Source organism: Squalius cephalus (assembly GCF_949319135.1).
Source record: "Squalius cephalus genome assembly, chromosome: 12".
NCBI classification, from domain to species: domain Eukaryota; kingdom Metazoa; phylum Chordata; class Actinopteri; order Cypriniformes; family Leuciscidae; genus Squalius; species Squalius cephalus.
In genome coordinates this window covers 4187129-4211546 of record NC_137133.1, presented here as the reverse complement: position 1 = coordinate 4211546, position 24418 = coordinate 4187129, and the positions used below count along the sequence as shown (strand labels likewise).

Genomic DNA, 24418 nt, shown 5'->3' with positions numbered 1-24418 from the left:
AAGCCAACAACATACCCAAATTCACCTATTCCTTTCTTTCTGGCTTTTCTCCATCTCTCTGCCAGGTTTGGAGATGAAAGAACATCACCCATGCCCCGAGAGAAGGAGATTACCCTCATTTTAAGTGAGCTGCTCTCAGTTTCATGGGTTTATCTGATCTAGAGTCAGTGAGAATGTGAGCTCTAATTGATCCTTCTGAGACCCAGCTTATCCAGTCAGTTCCCTAGTCAGTTTTTGGATTCTGATTTTTTCTGATTGGATTTTTAGGTGAACCCTAACAGCATCGCGGTGAGCTGTGGTGGTAGCGTAGCAGCTCAAGCTGTGCTCTATGATCAGGCTATGATAAGGGACCTTGTTAAAAACAAACTTCGTCACTCATTCTGAACAGTGAGATCCTTCCGAGAGATATGCAAGTGCACTCAGCCACAAGTTTTTGGTACGTTCCATTCATTTCCTATGGGAGGTCATTTTTGTGACCATTTAGTCCATTTTCTTTGGACAATTTTTGTGTTTGCAAAGCCAGTGCCACAAAAGTCAACAAATTTCAAACCATTCCAATGAAGTTATAATTTTTAAATAATCAAAATGTAATGTAATTTTTTTTCTGTCAAAATTGACCAAAGAGCACCAGAGGGTTAAATGCAATAGTAACTGACCTGGCTTGGTCCTCATTGTTTCACAGTGACTTGGTGGGTCAATTTGCTGAATACTTACACTTGTTGATGTGTAAATGAAGGCTATCCTTTTAAGCTCAGAAATACTGTTTTTGCATCATAATTCTAATAAATGTCATTTCTGGTCAAATTTGATTTCTCATAATATCACTAAGAATAAAAGGTTAACAAAATGCATTATTTTTGGTTCGTTTGATAATGGTTTCAGTTTAAGAGTATAGTACTCCCAGCACTTTTACCATATTTAACTTAGCAGATTTTCCTTACAATCACGGAAAAAAAAGAAAAGCATGCAGATTCATTGTTGAGACTTCCCACCATTGTGCAGCTGAGCAAAGCATTTAACCCTCGGCAGATACCAGGGAATTGCAGAAATTAGTGTGGAGTAAGTTGCTTTAGATTAAAAGCATGTACAAAATGCAAATTAATCAAATCATGTTTCCGAAGGTCTTTGGAAAGAGTCTACGTGTTTGGTTTTAATGTGTAGCCATTGCTTATCTGGCCCTCTAGCAGACCTGAGAGGATAAATTAAGTAATGGTGCTGTGAGGCTTGGCTTTTATCTGACCTGCAGTCAGTGAGAGATAGAGGTTACGGTCAGATGCAAGTTTGCTCCTATCTGATTCACAGTCACTTCTGGTGTCAACAGTCAGTTTAGTTTAATTGAATCCACATTACTAGTGACAGCGGTGGCTGGCTGACAAGAATACACCCTTGACCGTTAGATTCGTCCTGCAACGGGTCATGACTGATCTCCTTTTTTCATTATTGCTATTAACACAGGAATAGTTGAATCATTTAACCTGGGGGTCACCTTTAGAAAATGCAGGGTGACAACGGGCCAATGAATTAAAATGGTCTGGTCAGACTTTAAAAGACTCTCCAATCTGTGAACTTCTCAACTATGTTCACGTCACTAAAACCTTTTATAATTAAATCTGATTAATGTATTGATTAATTCTATTTAAAATAGATTTACACCACACTGCAAGTGAACAATGTGGCTACATCGCTCTCATTATAATCAATACAATAGTGTTATTGTTAATTGAAACTAAAAAAAGAAATGTTGTTATGGCAACAACCTGAAATCATTTAAGATGAAGAACTAAAATTACAAAAAAAAAACAAACAGTTACAGTAGTAATATATATACTGTATATATATATATATATATATATATATATATATATATATATATATATATATATAACATTTATAACATTTCTTTTTTTAGTTTCAATATAAACTGGCTGATTGTGCCAATGTTAAATATATTTAAAATATATACACACAGGTATTTAAAGCAAGCTGTTTTCTCATTAGATGTCTTTGAATTGGACTGCTATTAGACCATTAAGTGTGATCGCAGGTTTGATTGAGGTGAATTGTTGTGTATTATATAACTGAATGAGTTTTTGAGGTTAGTCGAGGCTGCCAGAATGTGCGCTGATGATCGGAGAGCCGTTCCGGATCCGGATCAATAGACAGAAACAGCGAATATAAACTGGCTGATTAAGCATCGTGCCAATGTTAAATATATTTAAAATTCATAAAGTGACAAACTTAAACTAAACTAATATATAAAAATAAAAGCTCATTCAAAATGTACTATAACAGCCTCAGTTGACAAAAACAGGGTTCCGTTTTAACTGGTTAGACTGAGTGTGGAAGTCACAACACCATGGTTTAGATGGGAAAATATATGTAGCTATTCTCATACCTGCAAACTCAGAAGGTCTGAAAAAGGTGACACATTTTATAACCTCCCCCCCCCCCAATAAAATTTTTTTTTTACTCTTTTGGCCTGGGCAAGCCTTTCAAGGGCCCGTTTTCTCTGTTTTGCCATGTGCCTCTTTTGGGCCACACCAAAGAGCAGGTGTTTCGATCACTCATTACCATTAAACCAGACACCAATGGGTCTTGTTTCATTACGTGTTCGTTTTCATTTCGTACATATGCATAAAAAATCAGATAACAATGTTAATTTTGACAGCAAATTTTGATTTAGCTTTAGTCATAGTCTTTTGACTAAAATACCATTTAGTTTTAGTCATATTTTAGTCATCTGAATTGTTTTAGTTTTAGTCGACGAAATACAATAATATTTTAGTCGACTAAAATATAATGGGTTTAGTTCAATTGTAATGCATTCATTTAGAATGTCTCTAAAATGTCCAAACCCATGTACTCCCGGATAAAACATCTATTAACCTGTTCATATAATTGATTTTAAAGTTTGAACATGCAATACAGATACAGATTTAACTACTGTGACTTAAAAAATATCTTAAAATGAAATAAAACCACTTTTCCTAAAGTAGAACACAGTCTTCTTTTTAATAAATGATAGGCTATATGCATTCTTTATAACTACTTGCATACATCATTTATTCTTTCAAGCAGACATATAATTAATCCTTATTAAAGCTATTAACGAGCAGTGAATGCTTTTCTTTTTCTTTTGTTGCTTGATCAATATTAAGGACACAGACTGCATTAGGTTTATTAGCCACTGTCACTTTAAGACGTCGGATCATTTCCAATGACATGCGGATCCAGAATAGCACTGATGCACACACAGATACACTCACAACTGTTTAAGACATAACCGTATTTTACGTGAATACTCTCCAAAACGCGCTGTATAGGTGTCTATGGCTGCACGCTTCGGGTCGGGTGTGTGCGTGCGCACAGAAAGATGAGACATGAGACATGCAGCGCATGCCAACTCGTGTCCCGCTGGGTACATCAGCACAGTACAGTACAAATGTGCGCATCTACTATCAGTTCTGAATGGATCGCTTCCCAAATCGTCACTATCTAACATTTTCGTCTAGTTTTTATTCGTTGACGAAAATGTCAATAGATTTTCGTCATAGTTTTTGTCATTCAAAACTAGCTTTTATAATTTACTTTATTGTCTCGGTGTCGTTGATGAAAATAATAACGAAAATCATTCGTCAACGAAAATTAACACTGTGCAGTGGAATGAGATAGCCTTGCCAAAATCCTTCACATTGAACTAACATTGTAGCTAACAACACAATTTGCTGATCTTACGTTAGCTGATAAGTTAGCCGACAAGCTTACTTTCCATTATAACGTTAATGTTAAACATGTTCACTAACTTGAATTCATCCGCGGGAAAGCTGCAGTGAGCCAGGGGCTTTTCAATGAAGACGCTGCCGTTATCTTGACTGTGATTGGCCAAATGACTCGCGTGATGAAACCCCCCCACCCCCTAAAAAAATAAAAACTCTTCGGATCTACACGATTCACGTGGATGACATTTTCCCATTCAAAACGGCGATTTTCGCCGAAAAGCGACTAGTTTGCAGGTATTTATTCTATCGAATTCTCAAAAAAAGTCCACATTGTGGTTCCTGGGCCATCTGCAACATTGTGGGGCCTACGAGAGAGAACACAGTCAGAATGAGACTTACATCAGTGATGTTTTTGATCTGATCCTGGGTCAGTTTGTGCAGATGCTCATCCTCGCTCTCTGTCATCAACTTCAGAGCAGGCAGCTTTAGACCGGCGTCCAACAACAGAGAGCAAATGTTCCCAATGCACTAAAAGAGAATGGAAGTGAAGTGTGAATGTCACGTCTCAACACAGCAGAGCCACACTCACTAAACTAACTCACACTAAGCACATGCCATCAATGTTTGGTGACGATGACACCCACAGTCTTACCTGTGGGTTAAGTTTGTGTTTGGTAGGGTAAAGAGAGCGGCACATGGTTAGAACCTCATTCCCGATGTTGATTTGGGAAAAGCTGGAGGAGTGTGTAAGCAGGGCGGATGTGAGACACACCCAGGGGTTCTGCTCTGTCTCAAGCCTGTGTAGAGAGAGACAAATGTGTTTAAAGGTGTTCAGAAGACCACACACACACACACACACACGCACACACAAGCCAAGTGCTAAACATGCAATGACATGGAAAGCGAATCATGAGTTCATGTGGTACCGTGAAACTTTTAATAGAAAAGGATCTGTATAATGAAAAAGAAATCCAATCATAATTATCATGGCATATTACATGCATGCAGCTATAAAACAGTGCATATGCTTATCTCCTGACTTCTTATGAGAGATGAGAGGAGCTTTCTAACAAACTCCACTGCCGACTGAGATAAACACACATAATCATAATCAATCGCGCACACTCAATTTCATCTTATAATTGAAGTTGGCCTTTCATACACAGAATGTTTTCCACAGTTATTGTAGATAATAACAAAATCCACAGTTACAGTGACAATGAGGAACCTGGAAACCTAAATTACATTCATTACAGTAGTTAATGGATACATGGATTGGTCATGAAAACTTCCTTAAATGAACATTTCATTAGAAAATGCAAAATGTTCTCATTATGTCCTCACTCTCATGTTATTTTTAAACCCATATGCTGCCATTTTTCCCCCGAGTAACACAAAAGGAGAATTTTGAAGAATCCTCACATAGATCTTCTCTATAAAACGACGATTTTAACTATAAAAGCACAATAAAAGGTGCCATAAAATGGTCTATATAACTCATACAGCGTATTCCAAGCCTCCAAATTTAAGTTGAGCTGCCAAAGCTCTCCAATCTCACTGGCACTGGCGGATGTCGTGTTTGGTTACGAGAAATGCAAAAAGCCAATTATGTTTGGCTATTATATATTTGATATTTTAGTTCTTGTTAAGAGAATAATTAAATGAAAAAAATATTAAATGTATGACGTTTTCATTTAGAATTTGTATTTTTTGGTGAACTATCCCTTTAAGACTTTGCAAGCAAAGGTTCTGAGGGGAAAAACTCTAAAACATTAGAGATACTTTAAAACGATCATGGTGTGGCCAGTATCATGTATCCTCTAAGAAAGAGCTGCCACCCAGAGCTCTGTGGTGTGTCGATTTAAATAGATTTCCATTAGGATGGCCTTTTCTGGGACTTACTAAAGCACGACAGAATGAGGAGCGACAACACAGGTGTTCAGGAGACAGCAAATGTGCAAATCTTAAGTGAAGATACACACCCGGTACACTGTGTGATCACAAATGGTACACATGGTCACACATGAATGTCTGTGAACCCTGAACAAATGAATGTATAGTCAAATTCTCCTTTATCCCCTCTACATTTGGCCTTTATCCAACTCACATTTTGTTTAAATGCCAAAGAGCATAATGACAAACACACATGGACACATTGACACACACACACACACAAACGCTCTGTATTCTTCTCTGAGAATGTTAATTCAAAACTCTTCATGAAAACAAAAAGCCTCAAGCTATTTGAAAGTGTGGCACAATGCATAATCAGCCAGCTTATATCCGCTGTTTCTGTCTATTGATCCGGATCCGCAACGGCTCTCCGATCATCAGCGCACATTCTGGCAGCCTCGACTAACCTCAAAAACTCATTCAGTTATATAATACACAACAATTCACCTCAATCAAACCTGCGATCACACTTAATGGTCTAATAGCAGTCCAATTCAAAGACATCTAATGAGAAAACAGCTTGCTTTAAATACCTGTATTTGAAGGGATTTTTGTGCACAGGTCTCTTTAAAATACTTGTTTCTGATTGGTTAATCATGGCATTCTGTGGTCAGACATTTAATATAATGACCGCTAAACGGTATATCTGACAGCTGTCCCTGGCAACCAATCTCTTACATGTTTTTCTTATCACTCTTATGCAGTCTCTTTCTCACATAATAAAATATTCCAACTCAGCAATTAGTAGGATAATGTACTTTCAGCTGGTTATTATTTTAAAATAAACTCCTGCAGGATAATATCAGGTCTAATCTTGTCCTGATCATCCTGTTAGGGTTTATTTTGCGATAATGAAAAGCTTATGCCTCAATTTTCTAAGTGAAAATGTAAATTGAAAATCAGCACCAAAGTCTCACCTGCTCTTGTCAGTCATTGGTGGCCATGCCTGTAGGAGGAGCATAAGGTGTTGAAACTCCTCCCATTTATTGCTGGACTCCAACAGCTCCAGAAACAAGGAGTTTCGCTTTTCTTCATTCTCGACATCTTTCATCTCACACTAAGAAAAGGGAGGGAAGCAGAGAGAGAGACTTCTGTTGAATGCTCTTGATTGCGGATCGTTCACTCAGCACACGTGTCGTTTGGATTAAAACCAAATCGTATATGCAAGTAAAACAAGAACTTTTGCATGATTTATGTATAACAAGTGGTTCCCGACATTATTATAGAACTTTTGCAGGTCAATAAGTTTCATTAATGCAAACATCCGGAGCACGCGCCCCCCGAAAACCACGTCTCAGAATGGACGAATTCACACAAATGCCCATCTTAGCGAGTATCTAGCAAACCTAGTCGGTTATATCTCAACTGAATGTAGACAGTATCAGATTGGATCCGTGCATTCGGTCTTAAAGTGACAGCAGCCTAATAAACCTGCTGCTGCGTTTTAATGCTAATTAAACAAATGACAAAGAAATCAATCACTGCTATTAACGGAATAAGTTTTGTAACTTTATAAATATCCATCTATATTTAATGCACTGTTAGACTACCTGAAAAAAAACCCCAAACACTGTTTATTATTAAAATAAGAATCATATTATTTTGGTTTCTCTACCCAATACACTTAAATATTACAAATACAGTGAAAATACAGGTATAGGTATCGGCAAGTACCAAAAATGAACGTATCGGTATCGGACTCGTTCTGGAAAAAGTGGTATCAGTGCATCCCAAGTATAGACTTCAGAGATATTTTACTCATCAGAATGTCTAGGGGTGCCAATAATTGTGGCTAACATGCATTGGAGAAAAAAAAAAAAAAATTATAATGTGAGTTTCCCCCCACTTTCAACTGTTTTACTTCAATGAAATGATAAAATATTGTGATTTTTTTAAATGAAAAATCAAAAGGATAAACAATGCAATTTATTTTATTTACCAAGGGTGCCAATATTAGTGGAGGGCACTGTGCTCATTAAAAGTTCCTGAGGAAATCTATGGCTTGAAAACACTAATTCTCTCCCCGATTTTTAGGACTGCAAACAGCTATATACCAAGTGCAACTCTGAAATGCATGACCTATGTGGTAAATATGCAAATCTTTGAGACTGAAGGCAGAAGATAAAGTATTTGGCTTATCAGCTAATCATAAGCTAAGACTAAATCTGTGAGAGGCAGAACATCTTTCAGGCTACAGCACTAAAAGGTAAGACATCATGTTTACAGATGGAGAGAGCTGGCAAAAGAACGCACGGATAGCAGAAGGACTAAACATGAAAAGACAAAGCAAGCAAGATGGAAGGAGGAAGAGAGAGGACTTGAAATGGCTAGACTGGCACTCACACACATATAGAATGGAAAGACTTCTATGGCAAAAGGAGTGAATTGTCCCCTGTGGTGACTCTTGTGTTCTCCTCCAAAAGAGGGAGGCGGGGAGAGAAAGTAATTAATTTCCCTTCAGTGCAACGGGAGCACAATTTAACAGCTGAGAAAATGTCTGATTTCTGAGGGGAAAACAAAAAATGTCAAAGAGCCATTCCATGGCATGGTACCAGCATGCTCCAAGAAATTACAGAAAATAGCTAAAAACTCAAGGGGGCAAAACACACATCGAAATGACTGAGGAGAAAAAAAAAAAAAAAAAGTTGGGATATGGCAACTGATTTGGTTTGCCATTGTGATGGAGGTCATAAAACACACAATATGTGTCCATATGTGTCTATACACATGCCAGTAGCATCATGACTATTTGAACTAACACTTTTCTTGAATCTATATATATATATATATATATATATATATATATATATATATATATATATATATATATATATATACACACACACACACATATGGAATGAATGAACAGATTGCAACAATTTCATCATATTGGCATGAATCTCTCTAATTCCCACACTTCCTTTCACTCTCTCGCTGTCTCCTGTCTCACCGTTATTCACTGATGTGAAAATCAATTAAGCTGACACTTCGGCCTGAGTATTTTCAACACCATAATTCCATTCACCCACCATCCTACACATTCAGCCGATTAATAACCTGCCTAATAAACTCATTACAGCCAATCATGTTTGACCTACATTTATTATGATCTGAGAATACCCATTGAGACAACACCTAAACGGAGCCTGTATTGGCGAGAACTATCAGTCTCTCTTCTAATTGGATAAAATGAGTTGGCAAACCAAGGCCCTTCAGTTCCCTATTGAAATGTTGTGGTTAGAAAACAAAAACAAACACATAATAACTAAAGCTGTACGATACTGGGAAAAACTGACATTGTGATATTTTGTTTTTCTGCGATAAATATTGCGAAATGCAAACAGTTTCATAAGATGAATTTGGAAAGAATGATTCATTCTAGAATGATTTTGTAGGGGAGTGAATCTGCATAGAAAATAAAAAAATATTAAAAGCAGAGATAAATACAACAGAACAAAGATACAAATGAAATGGTGCTTCAGCCTATGTTTTTCAGGTAAGTCACAGTATTTATGTACAGAAATTGAATTATCAAATGCAAAATAACACTGCATAGTCTGTATCTGTATCTGTTCTAAAGCACTGTATAACTTTAGAATAACGAATCTTTGTAAAAGCTACAAAAGTGATTTTTATGCCAAACTTCATTGATGTCCTTGACAAAGTTCTCAGTGTAAATGGTGGGTCGCAACTTAGATTTGTGTACAAAAAGCATTTCATAAGCCCTTATTTCAATTAACTATATTTAAGTAAGTTGGAAATAAATGAAAAGTATTTGGACCCTTTCTGTAAAGCAGGAAATTTCAGTGGAGAGAGCAGGCTGGGGTTTTAGCAGAGAAATTTGCTCTTCTCTGAGGTGTTACTTCAAATGCCTAATCCTCTGCCAAGCTTCATCGATGTCCTTGACAACGTTCTCAGTTGTGGATGGCAGGTCGAAAAACTCATAAGCTAATCAGTGACAAAGTCGAAGGGATCCTGTGGCCATCTTCACCTTCCAAATGCAAAATTCCCCAAGAGACATTAGTCAGTGCACACTTAGTAGAATATATGCTTAAACCAGAAGCAATGACAGCTTGTGCTAAAAGCAAAGCCAGACAGATCCACGCTCTAATCACCCACACACACTTCTGAGAGAAAGAACGAGAGAGACAGGCAGGTTAGAAGAGGACAAAGCGTGGAATAAAGCGGGTCTGTTTCACTGAACTACGTCCACGCACATCAGTGCCAGGGCAGGAGGGAAAAATGAGAATAAAATAAAATGACACATCCTCCGCCCTCCAGTATCCCATCATCCTTTAAAACAGACCCCAGGGGAGAGGAAGAGATCCTGCGCTGGTGCAACCATTCTCCCTGCTTCAGAGCATCTGCCCACGCTGCCAAAACACAATCTGTGTGTGTGCGTGCGGAGGGGGATCCTTAGACAAATTGAACGAGTTTGCGGCGATGCCATCAAACTACGCCACACTTCAAGACGTCCGCCCACTCCAGCTCTCCCCCACCTGCAGGAAATCTCCCTGCCACACGCAGACACACAACAACTGCACGTTTAAGGGCTAGTTCAGTGTGTGCGTCTGTGCATCTGTGCTCGTGTCTGTCAGTGTGTAAATTCTCATATACAATGATTTGCGGTGCTGGTGCAAGTAGCTCCTTTAAGCTCGGCTGGGCTCCATCTCAGCCTGTGACCGTTAATTGTTGCCTACCCACACACGCAAACACACCACTCGAACTGTGAGGGGCTTTTAGTTGCATAGCACCAAATAGTAAAAGGCTGCCTGTGGAAAGAACTAACATATTGAAGGAAATATAAAGGGCTTCTTCAGCTGTTTTGCCACATGTATCTAAATGCAAAAAGAGCAGACGGTTAGCATTGACAGTTGCTGTAAACATCAGAGATGGCTGGCTGGTAATTACCCGCCTGTAACTGGACAGAACAAGAGTGGGTCCCTTTTGTTTTACGGCACGCTTGTACTTCAATGGCTACAAAGCTTCTAATCTGTCAAGACGGCACTAGGAAGGAGACAGGAAGTAGTTTTGCCAAGGAGGAGATGGATCTCTATTGATCAATGTAGTATTTAGACACAATAAATGCACAATAACAAGCCAAATCTGCCATGGCTAGACATAGCTAGTCCAAGTGTGCATGTAGGCTCATGAATAGGTCTACACATCAACGCATAAACAGAATTGGACATGCACGTGTACACGCATTCACAAGTTGTTTAAGCTGCCCATGTTGCTGAGAGGCAAATTGATCTGAGAGGCAACAGACAGCCACTCATTGGGAGGGGGAGGAAAAATGGAGGAAAAAAGGTGGGCGAAAAAAACAAAACAAAAAAAAGAGTTCCCGGGCATTAACATCAACTCTTTTTCTGAAAGGAAGAGTTCAGAGCAGATAGAGATAGAGAGAAAACAGCTGAAGACGGGCAGCTGCACAAAACTCCCACGTTAACCTTTGCCAGTTCCCAGATCCTGCGTGCTGATTGGTCAATAGAGCATTCTAGTGATGCTAAAATACACAATACACACAATGATGAGTTGAACAACTATGATGAATTGAAATGATAGATGTAACAATGGATAGACAGAATGACAGACAGAAAGATGGACAGAACTACAGATAGATAGGTAAAGTAGAATGATAGATAGAATGATAAACAGAGCAATAGAAAGACAAAATGATAGACAGAATGACAGACAGAACTACAGATAGGTCGAACAATAGATAGATAAATAGATGATAGAATGACAGAGCGATAGACATACATACAGTTAATACAATAAACAGAATGCTAGACAGAACTACAGGTAGATTGGTAGAACGATATAAATAGACAGAAAAATAGAACGACAGATAGATTGATAGATAAATAGATAGAACAATAGATTGAGATATACAGTAGTACTGTGCAAAAGTCTTAGGCATGTTAATATCCCCACCCCAAAAATGTCCCCAAAAATGGTTTTAAGTCAGTTATTTCTATCTTTTGCTGTAGTGTGTCAGTAGGAAATATCAGTTTACATTTCCAAACACTCTTTCTGCCATTAATTGTAATAATCCAGTGAGATTTGTGTATGCACAAGGAAGGTTTCTTCAAGCGTCTCGGAGACGTTCCCGCAGTTCTTCTGGATTTAGTCTGTCTCAGTTTCTTCTGTTTCTTCATGTAATCACATACACAAATCTCACTGGATTATTACAATTAATGGCAAAAAGCATGTTTGGAAATGTGAACTGATATTTCCTACTGACACACTACAGCAAAAGATATAAATAACTGACTTAAAACCATTTTTGGGGACATTTTTGGGGTGGGGATATTAACATGCCTAAGACTTTTGCACAGTACTGTAGATTGACAAATAGAACAATAGATAGAATGACAGACAGAACAACTGATCGATAGGTAGAACGACAGATAGAATGATAAAGAGAGCAATAGACATAGTCAGACAAAATGATAGACAGAATGACAAACAGAACTACAGATAGGTCGAACAATAGATAGAGAGAAAAATAGATGATATAATGACAGTAATAGACATACAGACAGTTACAATAAACAGAATGATAGACAGAACTACTGATAAATTGGTAGAACGATAGTAAACTGAACGATAGAGAGATTAAATAATAGAACGATATAGATAGACAGACAGACAGGTAGAAAAATAGAACGACAGACAGACAGAACGACAGAGAGATTGATAGAACAATAGATAGAGATACAGACTAACCAATAGAACAATAGATAGACAGACAGATATAAACACAAATACAACAATAGATAACACGACATAGGACACAGAGAGAAAGAACTATAGATAGATGGATAGACAGACAGATTCTTTCATCATTTACTCGCCCTCATGTCATTCCAAAAGAGAATCACTTACTTTCTTCTTTGGAACACAAACACATTTTTGCCACAGCATTGCCACTGTTGACATTGCTCACACTATAACACAATGTCCAAAACAAGACTAACAAGAACAACATTGGACCCAACTATTTTTGGGAGAACTATCCCATTAAGTTCTCTCTCATTCAGTTTCTGTGTCTTGGTGGTTCACTGCTGCAGGACCATGTGCACTAACCACACAGAATCTCAGAGAAACCTGCAAATGCAAATCATCAGCATACACACATTATGTATTTAGGCAGCTTACATTGATAAAATACAGGCCGACCCTGGGATTAGATCATAAGTCTTTTTGAGGCATAACTACAGATGTATAGCACCTCTGGCCTCCAACCTAGCCAAAGTCAATTACAACGCTCAGCAAATTTCTGAGAGTGATCTCCGGTCAGTTCTGCCATCGGGCTAAAACCAGCAGAGAAAGAAAGAGAGAGAAAGATATCATAACAAGGCAAAGTGCTTGACCAAACCAGCCAGACGTGGCTCAAATAAAAAACAGACATTTCATCTCTCTCTGATTTCCTCTCCATAACACCGCTCTGAAGAGTATGTGCAGACAGAATACCAGAAAATGAATAATAAATAGCTTATGCATAATGAATAAATTAAGGCCATCCTGAGCTCAGAGCAGGGAGGAGATGCAGGAGATGAGCCCTTAAAAGGGATTACTCCATAATTGAAATCTTGTTTTCTATTTATCAAATGAAAGGGATTCGTGCTGGAACTGTAAAACTCAGACTCCGCCGGGTCGTGGTCTGAGGATGAAACATTTAGGAAGAGGACAGACTCAGTTGGGCCTGAACATCAGAAGACGGGAAGGACCATGTGAGGACTTCAAACTCATCATATAAGTTCAGTTTGAGGTCTAGAAACATTTTCAGCCAAAAACAGAGAAATACTAATGCACCTTTCAAAGGTTCTTCTAAATCCTAAATGTGTTTTGCATCACATCTATGAATAACCTGCAGAAATAGCTCTCTTAGACTAGCATGAATTTACACGCTTGGATGGTTTATTCTTGTGCTGGTCAGGTGCAGATCTAACTTCTGGACCAGTACAGACATGGCTTTTAAAAGCAAGGCTGGTTAAGATAGTCGTGCATCCTGAAGGGAACATCAGCACAAAAGAATCCCATTCTGGGGTCCAGCATTCAGAACACAACAACAGATGAGGTACACTAATGTAGAGCGAGGCGGTTGTTATAGTGAACACAACCCCGACAGGCTGATCATGATCTTGAATCAGTCTGAAGGGGTTGTATTCGCTATAACAACCGCCTCGCTCTACATTATCCCGCTTAGTACATGGCTACCTACCAAATAAATCAATAATTTGACACAAAATATTGATTTAAAAAGGAGTTTATTGATTTAAAAACGATTGTATTGCTTCCGCTAAAGAAAATGGTCCGTTCCGTCTCTACGGTTAGAATCCTGCGTCCATAGCAACGCTCTGTTTTTCATGGCAACGGTGTGTTATACTTCGCAGCGGTCTGTTATCAAGAAATAACACACCGCATTCTACATTAGAATTCAACCAAGCCATGTGATAATTAAAAATGTCGCTAATTTAGTTAATTAGTTTTTAAATAATAATAATAATAATAATAATAATTATTATTATTATTGTTCTTAGTTAGGCATTATTTGTTAAAGCTAACCAAATATATATATATTTTTTAAATAATACAATTATTAATAATTAATAATAATAATAATAATTAAATGAATATGAAATAGTACTGTTTATTTAAAAATAAATAAAAACATACATTCCTTTTAATAGTATATAAATATAGAATATTAAGGTCCTTGCACACTGAGATTTTCGAATGCGTTTTTTTTCGTATTCGTCATTCGGTGGCTCTGAATTGTCAAAACACCTGTGGTAATTCTTGCTACGGTGGCGGAAAATGCAGAAAAGCCGAAACTGACCTGAATTTTTTCATGACGGAAGAAAGTTTTCAGACGAGAATTTGGGACTCGGTGTGCAAGGACTTTTACAGTTTACTTAAAAATATATTGAGCTCATTATTTATAAATTACAATTAACATAATTAAAATGATTTATAATGTACGATTTTCATTTGATTTTCATTTTTATAACGAAATAAATAAATCCTGAGCCATTTTCATGTAAAAAAATTAATTAATTATATTATAAAATATTTTAAAGGTGGCTGAAATCGTATAATAATAATAATAATAATAAAAAATACTTGGGTTGTCTGCTGATAAGAGTGTCAGAGCTGTTTCTGACTGAAAAGTGCTATTTTATGCATTGCTATTAGGCAAAAAAACCCATCTTGGTTCTGTGGCCTCAAGGGGCCTATAAGGTCAATGTTGAGTACAACTCATTCTGTTCATTCACTGAGGATGGAGTGATATCACAGGAGGGATGAAAGACCGTGTGGAAAAGGTGAGCAGAAGGAGAGAAAGAAAGAGGACTGGGAGAGGGGGGAAGAAGTGTCGTGCCTGGCCTTTAGAAGGAGTGTAAAATGTCTTATTAATATTCATTGACCTGCTGCCTAACTTCCACCGTTTCCCCTGTGCCCTGTACAGAAGTGATAGAGGTCGTTCAGTTTAAAAAGACAGGAGAGGAAGGAATGGGGAGGAGAGAGGAAGAAAAGAATCAAAAGACATAAGAGTAGGAGCCAATCACCAAAACCGGTGCATTAGAACAAGTGAACTTCTGTCTCCATAAGAGGGAGATTTTCAGGTAAGGCTGACACACACACACCCACACAAACCAAATCCTTTTGGCTCTGAGCAAAGACGACTGCTCCGGGCTGGAGGGCCCTTGAGTTTCCAAAGAATGATACTCCAGGGCGCAATCTCCGTACCTCTTCAGCGGCCTGTGATGTGCGCTCTAGCATGGCGCTGCATGCTCATGTCAGGGAATGCATGATGTGTTTGTCGGTGCAGAAGTGTGTGTCAGCATGACTGCACGTAAAAGCCGGAGGGATCTGATGTCTGTGAATCTGTTATGAGTTTTGGTCTAAAAGAAGGTCTGGCAGCTGTAATCTATGGGCTGGATATATATTTAAAAAATCTATATATTTGAATGAAGTCACTGTGTGTGGAATGCAGATTGCAATTGCTATTTGTTTTGAATATTGATATTGCCATTTACCCGTTTCAAAGAAATGTTATTTTGCTTGCCACAACGGTTAACAAGAGGATACACAGGGGTGAAGAGAAGGTTTAAAATCACAAGCGAGATAAGAATGGCAAAGACTACAGTAAGGAAGGAGAAGAGTGTAAGACAAACGACAAATAGCGTAGGAGAAGGCGCAAGGACATCCGACTATTGGACATGAGTCACAGAGATTGATATGGAATTGGAATTTCTTAAAATTAAGTAGTTTTTGTCCTGCAGGAAACAATATGTTAAAATTAATAATCATGTATCATCAACCAGGGTTCTTAACATTGGCGCCCCACAAGGTTGTGTCCTGTCTCCTCTTTTATTTTCTCTTTATACCAATAACTGTACGTCCAATTTAACATCAGTTAAACTGTTAAAATTCGCAGATGATACAACTGTAGTAGGTCTTATCTCTGATGGGGATGAATCAGGTTATAGGGGTGAAGTACAACAGCTGGTGAAGTGGTGTGAGGTCAATAACTTAATCCTCAATACATCTAAAACTAAAGAGATGATAGTGGACTTTAGAGAGAAGGCAGTTCGGCACCTTCCCCACTCCATCAATGATCAGGTTGTTGAGAGGGTCTCTTCCTTCTGTTTCTTGGGCACCACCATTCACCAGTCCCTCTCATGGGACCTGAACATCAGTCTCATTGTAAGCAAAGCCCATCAGAGACTTTATTTTCTCCATCAGTTGAGGAAATTTGGGGTTAGCCAGAAAGGCATGACTCATTTCTACCGAGCAGTCTTAGAAGGCGTGCTGACCTTCTCTATCCTGTCCTGGTACGGTAATGCGACCAGTCAGGGTAAGCAACAGCTAGAGAAAGTAGTGAGCAGAGCCTCTAAGATCATTGGCTGTAGTCTGCCTACCATAGCCTCACACTATGACTCCAGAATTATTAAGAAGGCGAGAAACATCACCACTGACCCCTATCACCCAGCACATTACTTGTTCACTCTACTACCCTCAGGGAAGAGGTACAGCAGCATCATCAGCAGAACATCACGCTTCAGAGATAGTACCTATCCCCAAGCCATACGTTATTTAAACATGGTCTGAAGCTAGAACATTGAATGCTTAAATTAAATTAAGTTCATGAACTAGTTGGATGTTTTCCACCCCACCACTCACAATTACTTACCCCAATCTTAACTCCTTATGCTTTATGAGTATTTGCCTTGTGCCTTTTGCACCAAGCACTTATGGACTGGTTTATAACCCGCTGACACACTTAATGTGCAATATGTGTTGTTCATGTCTGTGTATTTGATGTTATTGGGGGGTATATGTGAGGTATATGTGTGGAATGTGTTGTTGTGTCAGTGTATTGTTCTTAATTAAGTTGTATATGTGAGCATACCAAGACACATTCCTATCAACTGTAATGTTGAAATGGCTAAATAAATTTTGAACTTGAAGGCTATAAAAAGACATAGGAGTAAAGCAGGACATCTGACACCCTAACAAGGGACACATTTTTGCATTAACAGCTTTGTATTGTAACCAATAAAATAAGTGTTGTTATTTTTATTATTTATTATTATTACCTGTGAGACTTTACTTACAACTACAAAAAAGAACAACCACAAACAAGGGACTGTTTTACGTAATTCCTGAACAACTTCAACCTGCGGGCGGGAGAGTAATTTACGGTTTAGGCTAGATTTGACTGTCCTTACCCTACCTGAATAATCATAGGTTTAAAGGTGTAAGATAAAAAGACACACCAAGTAACATATTATACAATTATACTAGGCTTGTATATTTATGCACTAGGTTACACAAATGTGAACAAAATCAGGTGACACCAATCAGACGAAAGCAACAGTAGCCGTGTTTCCATTACCCTTCAAATTGCGCAAATTGAAATTGCGAATTGAAAATAAGCCCAATGGAAACACGTCAATTTTGCAAAAAAGTTTTACGCTCGCATGAGGTGGTTTTTCAGGCAATTCAAAAAAGAAATATTTCGCAAAACTGCAATGGAAACAGTTTTTATGCATTTACAGGTCACCTGACGTAGATGACGCGGTGTGTTTGGACAGAATACGAGACAGAGTTCTTTATTAAATTCATATAAGACAAAAGAATTACAGGAATACTGGATTCTAAACCTCAAATAAATGCCACAATCAAGACCTCGACGCAGATATGAGGGAGAAACACCCAGAAACGCCTCATATGTGCCGCTCACAAGTATAATAAGGGTCATTCCTTACCATTAATGCTTTGAAAACACACATACATCTCTCCTTCGATTAATAATAATGGCTAGTGCAGTGGCTGGATTAGTACATAAACCTACCAACATCCATTGTCATGGTTTTTAGAATGATTTTACTTATTGCGAGAGGAAAAAAGGAAGTTTTAGTCGCATAAGATCGGTCAATGGAAACGCCGTCATTTCGCAATAGTTTTTTGTCGACATTTAAAAAAAATAAAAAAATAAATAAAATAATTTGCAAAAGTTTTGCGCAAATCTGTAATGGAAACGTGCCTAGTGAAATACGAGCTAGCTGTTAGCTTAATTCAAAAGGTTATGACAGACTACCTTAAAAAAAAAAAAAAAAAAATGGTGTCCAATGTTGCTGCAGAGAAATGTGCATGGTGAACCAGGCATGTGTTCGCAACAACCGTTGACTCAACTTGGTTAGACCAAAAGGCTTAAGATGATATCTGGACTATCTGTTGGACTAGACAACAAGAAAAACCTGTTTCAAGTTCCATAAGCATTTACATTTTGTCAATTATCAAAGTACGTTACTCCAATGTTAAGACAGGCTTACAGTCAAAATCTGTGTGAATCTTTCAAGGTGACAAATTAAACTATTCATAGCTCCAGATGCTTAGATGATTAACTAACTTGCATTTTCTACAAATACTACCATTCAAAAGTTTGGGGTCATTAAGAGATTGTATTTTTGAAACTTTTGCTCACCCAGGCGGCTTTTAATTGATCAAAAATTCGGTCAAAACAGAAATATAGGGAAATATTACAATTTAAAACAACTCTTTTCTATTTTAATGTTTTAAAATGTTATTTACTTCACTGAAGGCAAAGCTGAATTTTCAGCAGCCATTACTCCAGTATATTGAACCAATACTGATCCTGTAACATACAAAACAACGGCAACACATCTACCTGCAAGTGTTAACCTGAAAGTGTTGTTGTAAAGGCATAGCAGGGACTGTATCCAATAATACAAAATCTCAAGATCTGTCTGTCTCTCACCTGATGGAAGAGAGAAAAAAAAAAAAACTATCCACGTTCACTATAACTATAATATGAACATGAATATCCATATCACACTGCGAGAACGCAAGCATTTGAAACGACACTTTTACCCTTGTATGCTAAAGAGAAATGCTAGCTTCACTCCAGAGTATTCTTGACATGCTCCCACCTGGAAAACATGCATAATGGCATTTAATATTTCAACATTTGAATAATAAAAGCCATTTGTGTTGAGATTTCAGTCTCTTTCACATATTTAATTAATTATGCATACATATGGGAGGGGTTCATGAATATTCAGAGGAGAGGGGGTGAGAAGGTGTACCACTTGGGTGCACTAAAAGGTTGAGTGTTTCTGTAAAAAACTATTTGATTTTCAGCAAACCAACAGTCATTACGTCACCAACGAACACAGCACGGTGACAATCGAAACCGCTGTGATGAGAGTCTTTTATTCCCAGAACAACCTGGATCTTTGGTTAAAAAATTAAATTAAAAATATTCTTACACTGTGTTGTTTCTATTTTTGTGCCACCAAGCCAGGTGAAACTCTCCGAAATAACTATTAATTATGGTTTGATTGGTTGTTATTGTTCCACGTCACAAATTCACTTTCAGTATGGACAGACAAATTGCTTTCAAACATCATGCCTGATACAGTGTCCAGATCCTGGTCCATTCAGACATGATGTCAGCACGCATTTCTACACATTTATTTCAGAATATGTTTGCTAGTCTTAAAAGTAGACGCTAGAAAATGGGGAGATAAACTATAAAATGCATAATGAACAACAATGAAATATTCCCAACACCATTACACCACCAACACCAGCCGAAAATCACTAAAACAAGACAGGACCAATTCATGAATTCATGTTGCATACACTACACTCTGACTGCACCATCTGTATGTCAGAGCAGAAATTGAGATCTGTCAGAACATGAAGAGTTTTTTGGAATTTGTCCATCTTTAGTGAGTGCCCAGCGTTGCCTGTGAAAGGAGCTGAACCTCTGCTGCTGTGGACCCATGTATTCAGAGATGCTGTTATTGATGGCACTGTCGTAACGGCTGGTTGTTTTCCAGTTTCCACAGAGCTGCCAATGTTTTTGTTTTTCACACCATTGTCTGTAAGCTCTAGAGACAGTTGTGAATGAAAATCCACAGAGATTAGCAGGTTCTGAGACACTCAAGCTACCCCAGGGAAAGGAAATCTGGAAAACAATGCGAGACAGACTCAGACTAAAACACACCTCGAATTGGAGCATGTTAAATAACCTCCAACAATCTTTAGAAATTTACATACACACATCTATCCATCTATCTACTGTCTGTCGATCGTCGGGCGGAAATCGCGTATCTCCATATTTCGTCATTTTTTCCTCATAAATCATTACTGTTGGTTTCCCTATGTATTTGTTAATGTCTTTGGCTGCTCGTCTCCTGTTGGCAATTTCAATCATTGCATCTGATAGCCACTGTGGTCCTTTTACTGACTTTTTGTAAGGTATGAATCTTTCCGCTGAGTCCATTATGATTGATTTAAAGGAGAACTCTGGTCAATTTTAACATTGAGCTCATTTTTTTGTAAATTTGGAGTGCTGTCAGTACAGAGAACAACGACAAAAATCGGTGTTGCCTACACCGTGTTATCCTCTTTTTAAAATTTGCACTCTGTTGACTTCAATGGGGCAAGTTTTAAACCTGCTTTTAGCCTCTTAACATCCTTGATGTGTCATTACAAGTGCCCAGCCATGTGAGTGATTCCTTCAGAGTGAACACGGGTGAATCTGACTGCAGTAGATGTGAAAGATATGAATAAAAGTGATGTTAATTCAGCCAGCGCTCATACCTGTATTTACATCCTGTTTTCGGTCGAAGTCCACAGTAGTCGATTGTCGAGTTCACACGCATAGGTTTAGTTACTTATGATCATGCGCGTGAACTCGACAATCGACTACTGTGGACTTTGACCGAAAACAGGAAGTAAATACAGGTATGTGCGTTGGCTGAAATAACATAATTTTTATTCATATCTTGCACATCTACTGCAGTCAGATTCACCCGTGTTCACTCTGAAGGAATCACTCACATTGGCTGGGCACTTGTAATGACACATCAAGGATGTTAAGAGGCTAAAAGCAGGTTTAAAACTTCCCCCATTGAAGTCAACAGGGTGCAAATTTTAAATAGAAGATAACACGGTGTAGGCAACACCGATTTTTGTCGTTGTTCTCTGTACTCACAGCACTCCAAATTTACAAAAAAATGAGCTCAATGTTAAAATTGACCGGAGTTCTCCTTTAAATAGCCTGTGCGAAGATTTTGGCCAAATGACAGAACAAAACTGAGAGCCCACATAGCTACAATAAACATTGTGTGATGCACTTATTGCCTCTGTTGCTACTGTTCTAATGACAGATAAACACATCTGACATTCGCTGCTCAAAAACCTCATAACTTATATAGTACCTTATATAACCTCGTGATTTATATATTTATATTTAACATAAAAAAAAAAAAAAACCTGCATACCATGATTTGACAAGATGATTGTGAAAGAAAATGGAGAAACACCACTTGTTCTCTTTCTCAGCGTCTCTTTAGAACGCCTGCATTTCAGCTCAGTGAAGCAGATTATGGCAATTAAGCAGATATTAAAATAATTCAAATGCTCTTCAGGGAGGAATGTATCATTGCTTCATAGTTTCTTTTCAACAAATAATAAAAAAGACAGACAAGAGTGATTAGCAAAGCATTGATTTAACAGAATTTCTGTGTCAATTTCTGTAGGTTTCAGCTTATGTCCAATTTAGGACTAATGCACAGTACGACTCAGTGGAGTGAGAAACTCTTCTGCAATGTTGTTAAAAACCATCCTCAAATGTTATTAAGAGCAGTCAAACAGTCATTCACGCACTGCTGGAACAAATTGACGGAAACTCATTGCGCTCGCCCTCAAGGCAGCAAAGGTCATTGAGACAGTGGCAGTGTGTTAGAGAGGTGAAAAGTGCCTTGATCACACACCAAGAACAATAGACCCAATATAGAACCATTGCAGTGCTTTGAAATCAACAAATACTGTACACACATGCACAAATGCTCACACACACACTAATCATTTCCCAGTGGTCTAGAGACAGATCAATGTTCTAAACTGCCCACTACGTTTTTCCATCAGCGAAAATGCTGTGAAATTTTAAGTCTCAGAGTCAATGCTTGAGAGAGGAAGAGAGCCAAATTAAAAGCAAACACCTGTTTCTTCACATCCAGTGCACTGCGTTGCCATCCTCTTTCTTTCTTGCTTGCTTTTTTCCCTGATTCTTGTCGAGTAGACAGATCAGACTCTTGACCCTTATTTGCTATGCACCAGTTAGCTAGAAAATTATACATTGGAAAGCCCAGAAGACTATATGAAAGGAAGAGAGAATAAGAGAGCTTGACCTAATCAGAAAACGAACGACCTCTTTTACATATGTTCTACATAAGACTGACTTACAGAAATATTTAACAGCTGTTCACTTCTTCACCTTTCCTAGGCACACCTGTTTGTTTTTACACAGCATTTGTTTTTTCCTCCGCCATTTAAGTGTCTTTTTTTATTTAATCAATATTTTGACTACAATGGCATTCATTTTTCATAGATTTTTACATTCCAGACTTTTTTGGCTTGTTTATTGCTATGGTTATCACTATGACAATCAAACAATTTTGGATTTAATCCCGCATTTAAACACGGCTGTCACTCCTGAAACCTGGCCGTGTGTTCAGAGCAGTAAAATAAAACTGTTTAAATTGTGAGTGGGTTATATACAGACAGCAAACAAAGAGCGCTCCCTTTATAATCACTGAACCTGTCAATCACTTCAGTTCAGTGCTTGCTCCCTGAGTTCTGCACTCTTGTGAAAACTCCCATTATAATCAATTAAGCTGGCTACACTGCACAGTGAATCTCTTATATACATCGTGTTGGCTGTAATGAAAGGATTCGTGAGCGTGAAGAACTCAGCCAATGAATCTCTAGCATTTTGAGTGCTATTGAGCAGATTCTGACTAACTCGAATGCCTCTGATTGGCCTTTGCACTCACGCGCTCAACAAACATGTCAACAAAAAATTGGCTACAATACTAAACGCTGGAAAAACACATCGTAAACGGAAACATATGAGTTCAGAGAGGATATGCATGGGAGGAGAACTTGAAAAGAGCCACCTATAAGCAGGGACCAGGTTGAAACAAAACTCAGTACTACCAGTACTGCAGAAAGACTGGTTATCGCAAAATGTATACATTTTCAGTATCGACTTGGCAATAAACTTGTTGTGCAGACCCTGAGCTTTTACCATATCAAAATAATTAGTTAGCAATGCTAACCAGTTGACATTCGCTGCAAACATTTGAGAAGTTAATTACAAGCTTACTGCTGAGAGGGGCAACACAAGACTAAACGTCATCATTAAAAAACTCCTCTCACGTGTCAAAACTCAATGCCCCTGAACATAGCACTTTCCACTAGTAACGTTTATTGTTTTAGGGAGTGATAAACTCTTGATTCTCAGCTAGAGGAAAATACAAACATTTTTTAAATAATTTTCCAGGACAACACGATTTTCTAGGACATTTGACATTTTCCATGTGTTTTCCAGGACTGGAAAATTGGTCATCAATTTACCAGTTGTAATGTATGGTGAACTCAAAAACAAGGGAGCGGAGCATCCATTCACAGTGAGTTTATTAACAAAATAAACTTAACAAAACCAACACAGAAACCAGAAAACCAGGGAACAGAACTGAGCGCACCAAACAAACATCCATGAAAGGACAAGACTCGACAACGAACAAGAAACACTGGGGTATAAATACTAGAGAGGTAATAGGCAAACAAGACACACCTGGGAATGAAATAAAAACTAGAAGTCTACAAAAATGGCACACAGGACAGGAAACAGGAACAGAAACAGGGTGAAATGCAGACTAAAAATCCAATAAACAAAACATATGAAACACAAAGCCAGGGAATACGTAACACCAGGTTTTCCAGGACGCACTGGAACCCTATCCACATGTAAATTCAATTCAATAAATAAATGAGCACACAAAGACGGTTCAGTTTACCGGTGTCCAGCTTTTTCAAATGTGCAATCTTACATACTATAGTGTTATTTTTTCTTGTATAATACTATACTATACTATACTATACTATACTATACTATACTATACTATACTATACTATACTATACTATACTATAATATAATATAATATAATATAATATAATATAATATAATATGTGACCCTGGACCACAAAACCAGTCTGAAATTGAGATTTATGCATAATCTGAAATCTGAATAAATAAGATTTCCATTAATGTATGGTTTGTTAAGATAGGACAATATTTGGTCGAGATACAACTATTTGAAAATCTGGAATCTGAGGGTGCAGAAAAATCGAA

At 37.9% G+C, this 24418-nt stretch overlaps 1 protein-coding gene across 2 annotated transcripts in view; it reads right to left on the bottom strand.

The window, feature by feature from the left end:
* nbas (NBAS subunit of NRZ tethering complex) overlaps positions 1-24418 on the bottom strand; it is a 194546-nt gene that overhangs the window by 18732 nt on the left and 151396 nt on the right. For both annotated transcript variants that reach the window (XM_079887640.1, XM_079887641.1), the window contains exons 49-51: positions 6590-6729; positions 4372-4516; positions 4119-4247 (exon numbers count right to left, since the gene is read on the bottom strand). In XM_079887640.1, the coding sequence (XP_079743766.1) occupies positions 4119-4247; positions 4372-4516; positions 6590-6729 (414 nt within the window). The remainder of the gene's footprint in view (positions 1-4118; positions 4248-4371; positions 4517-6589; positions 6730-24418) is intronic.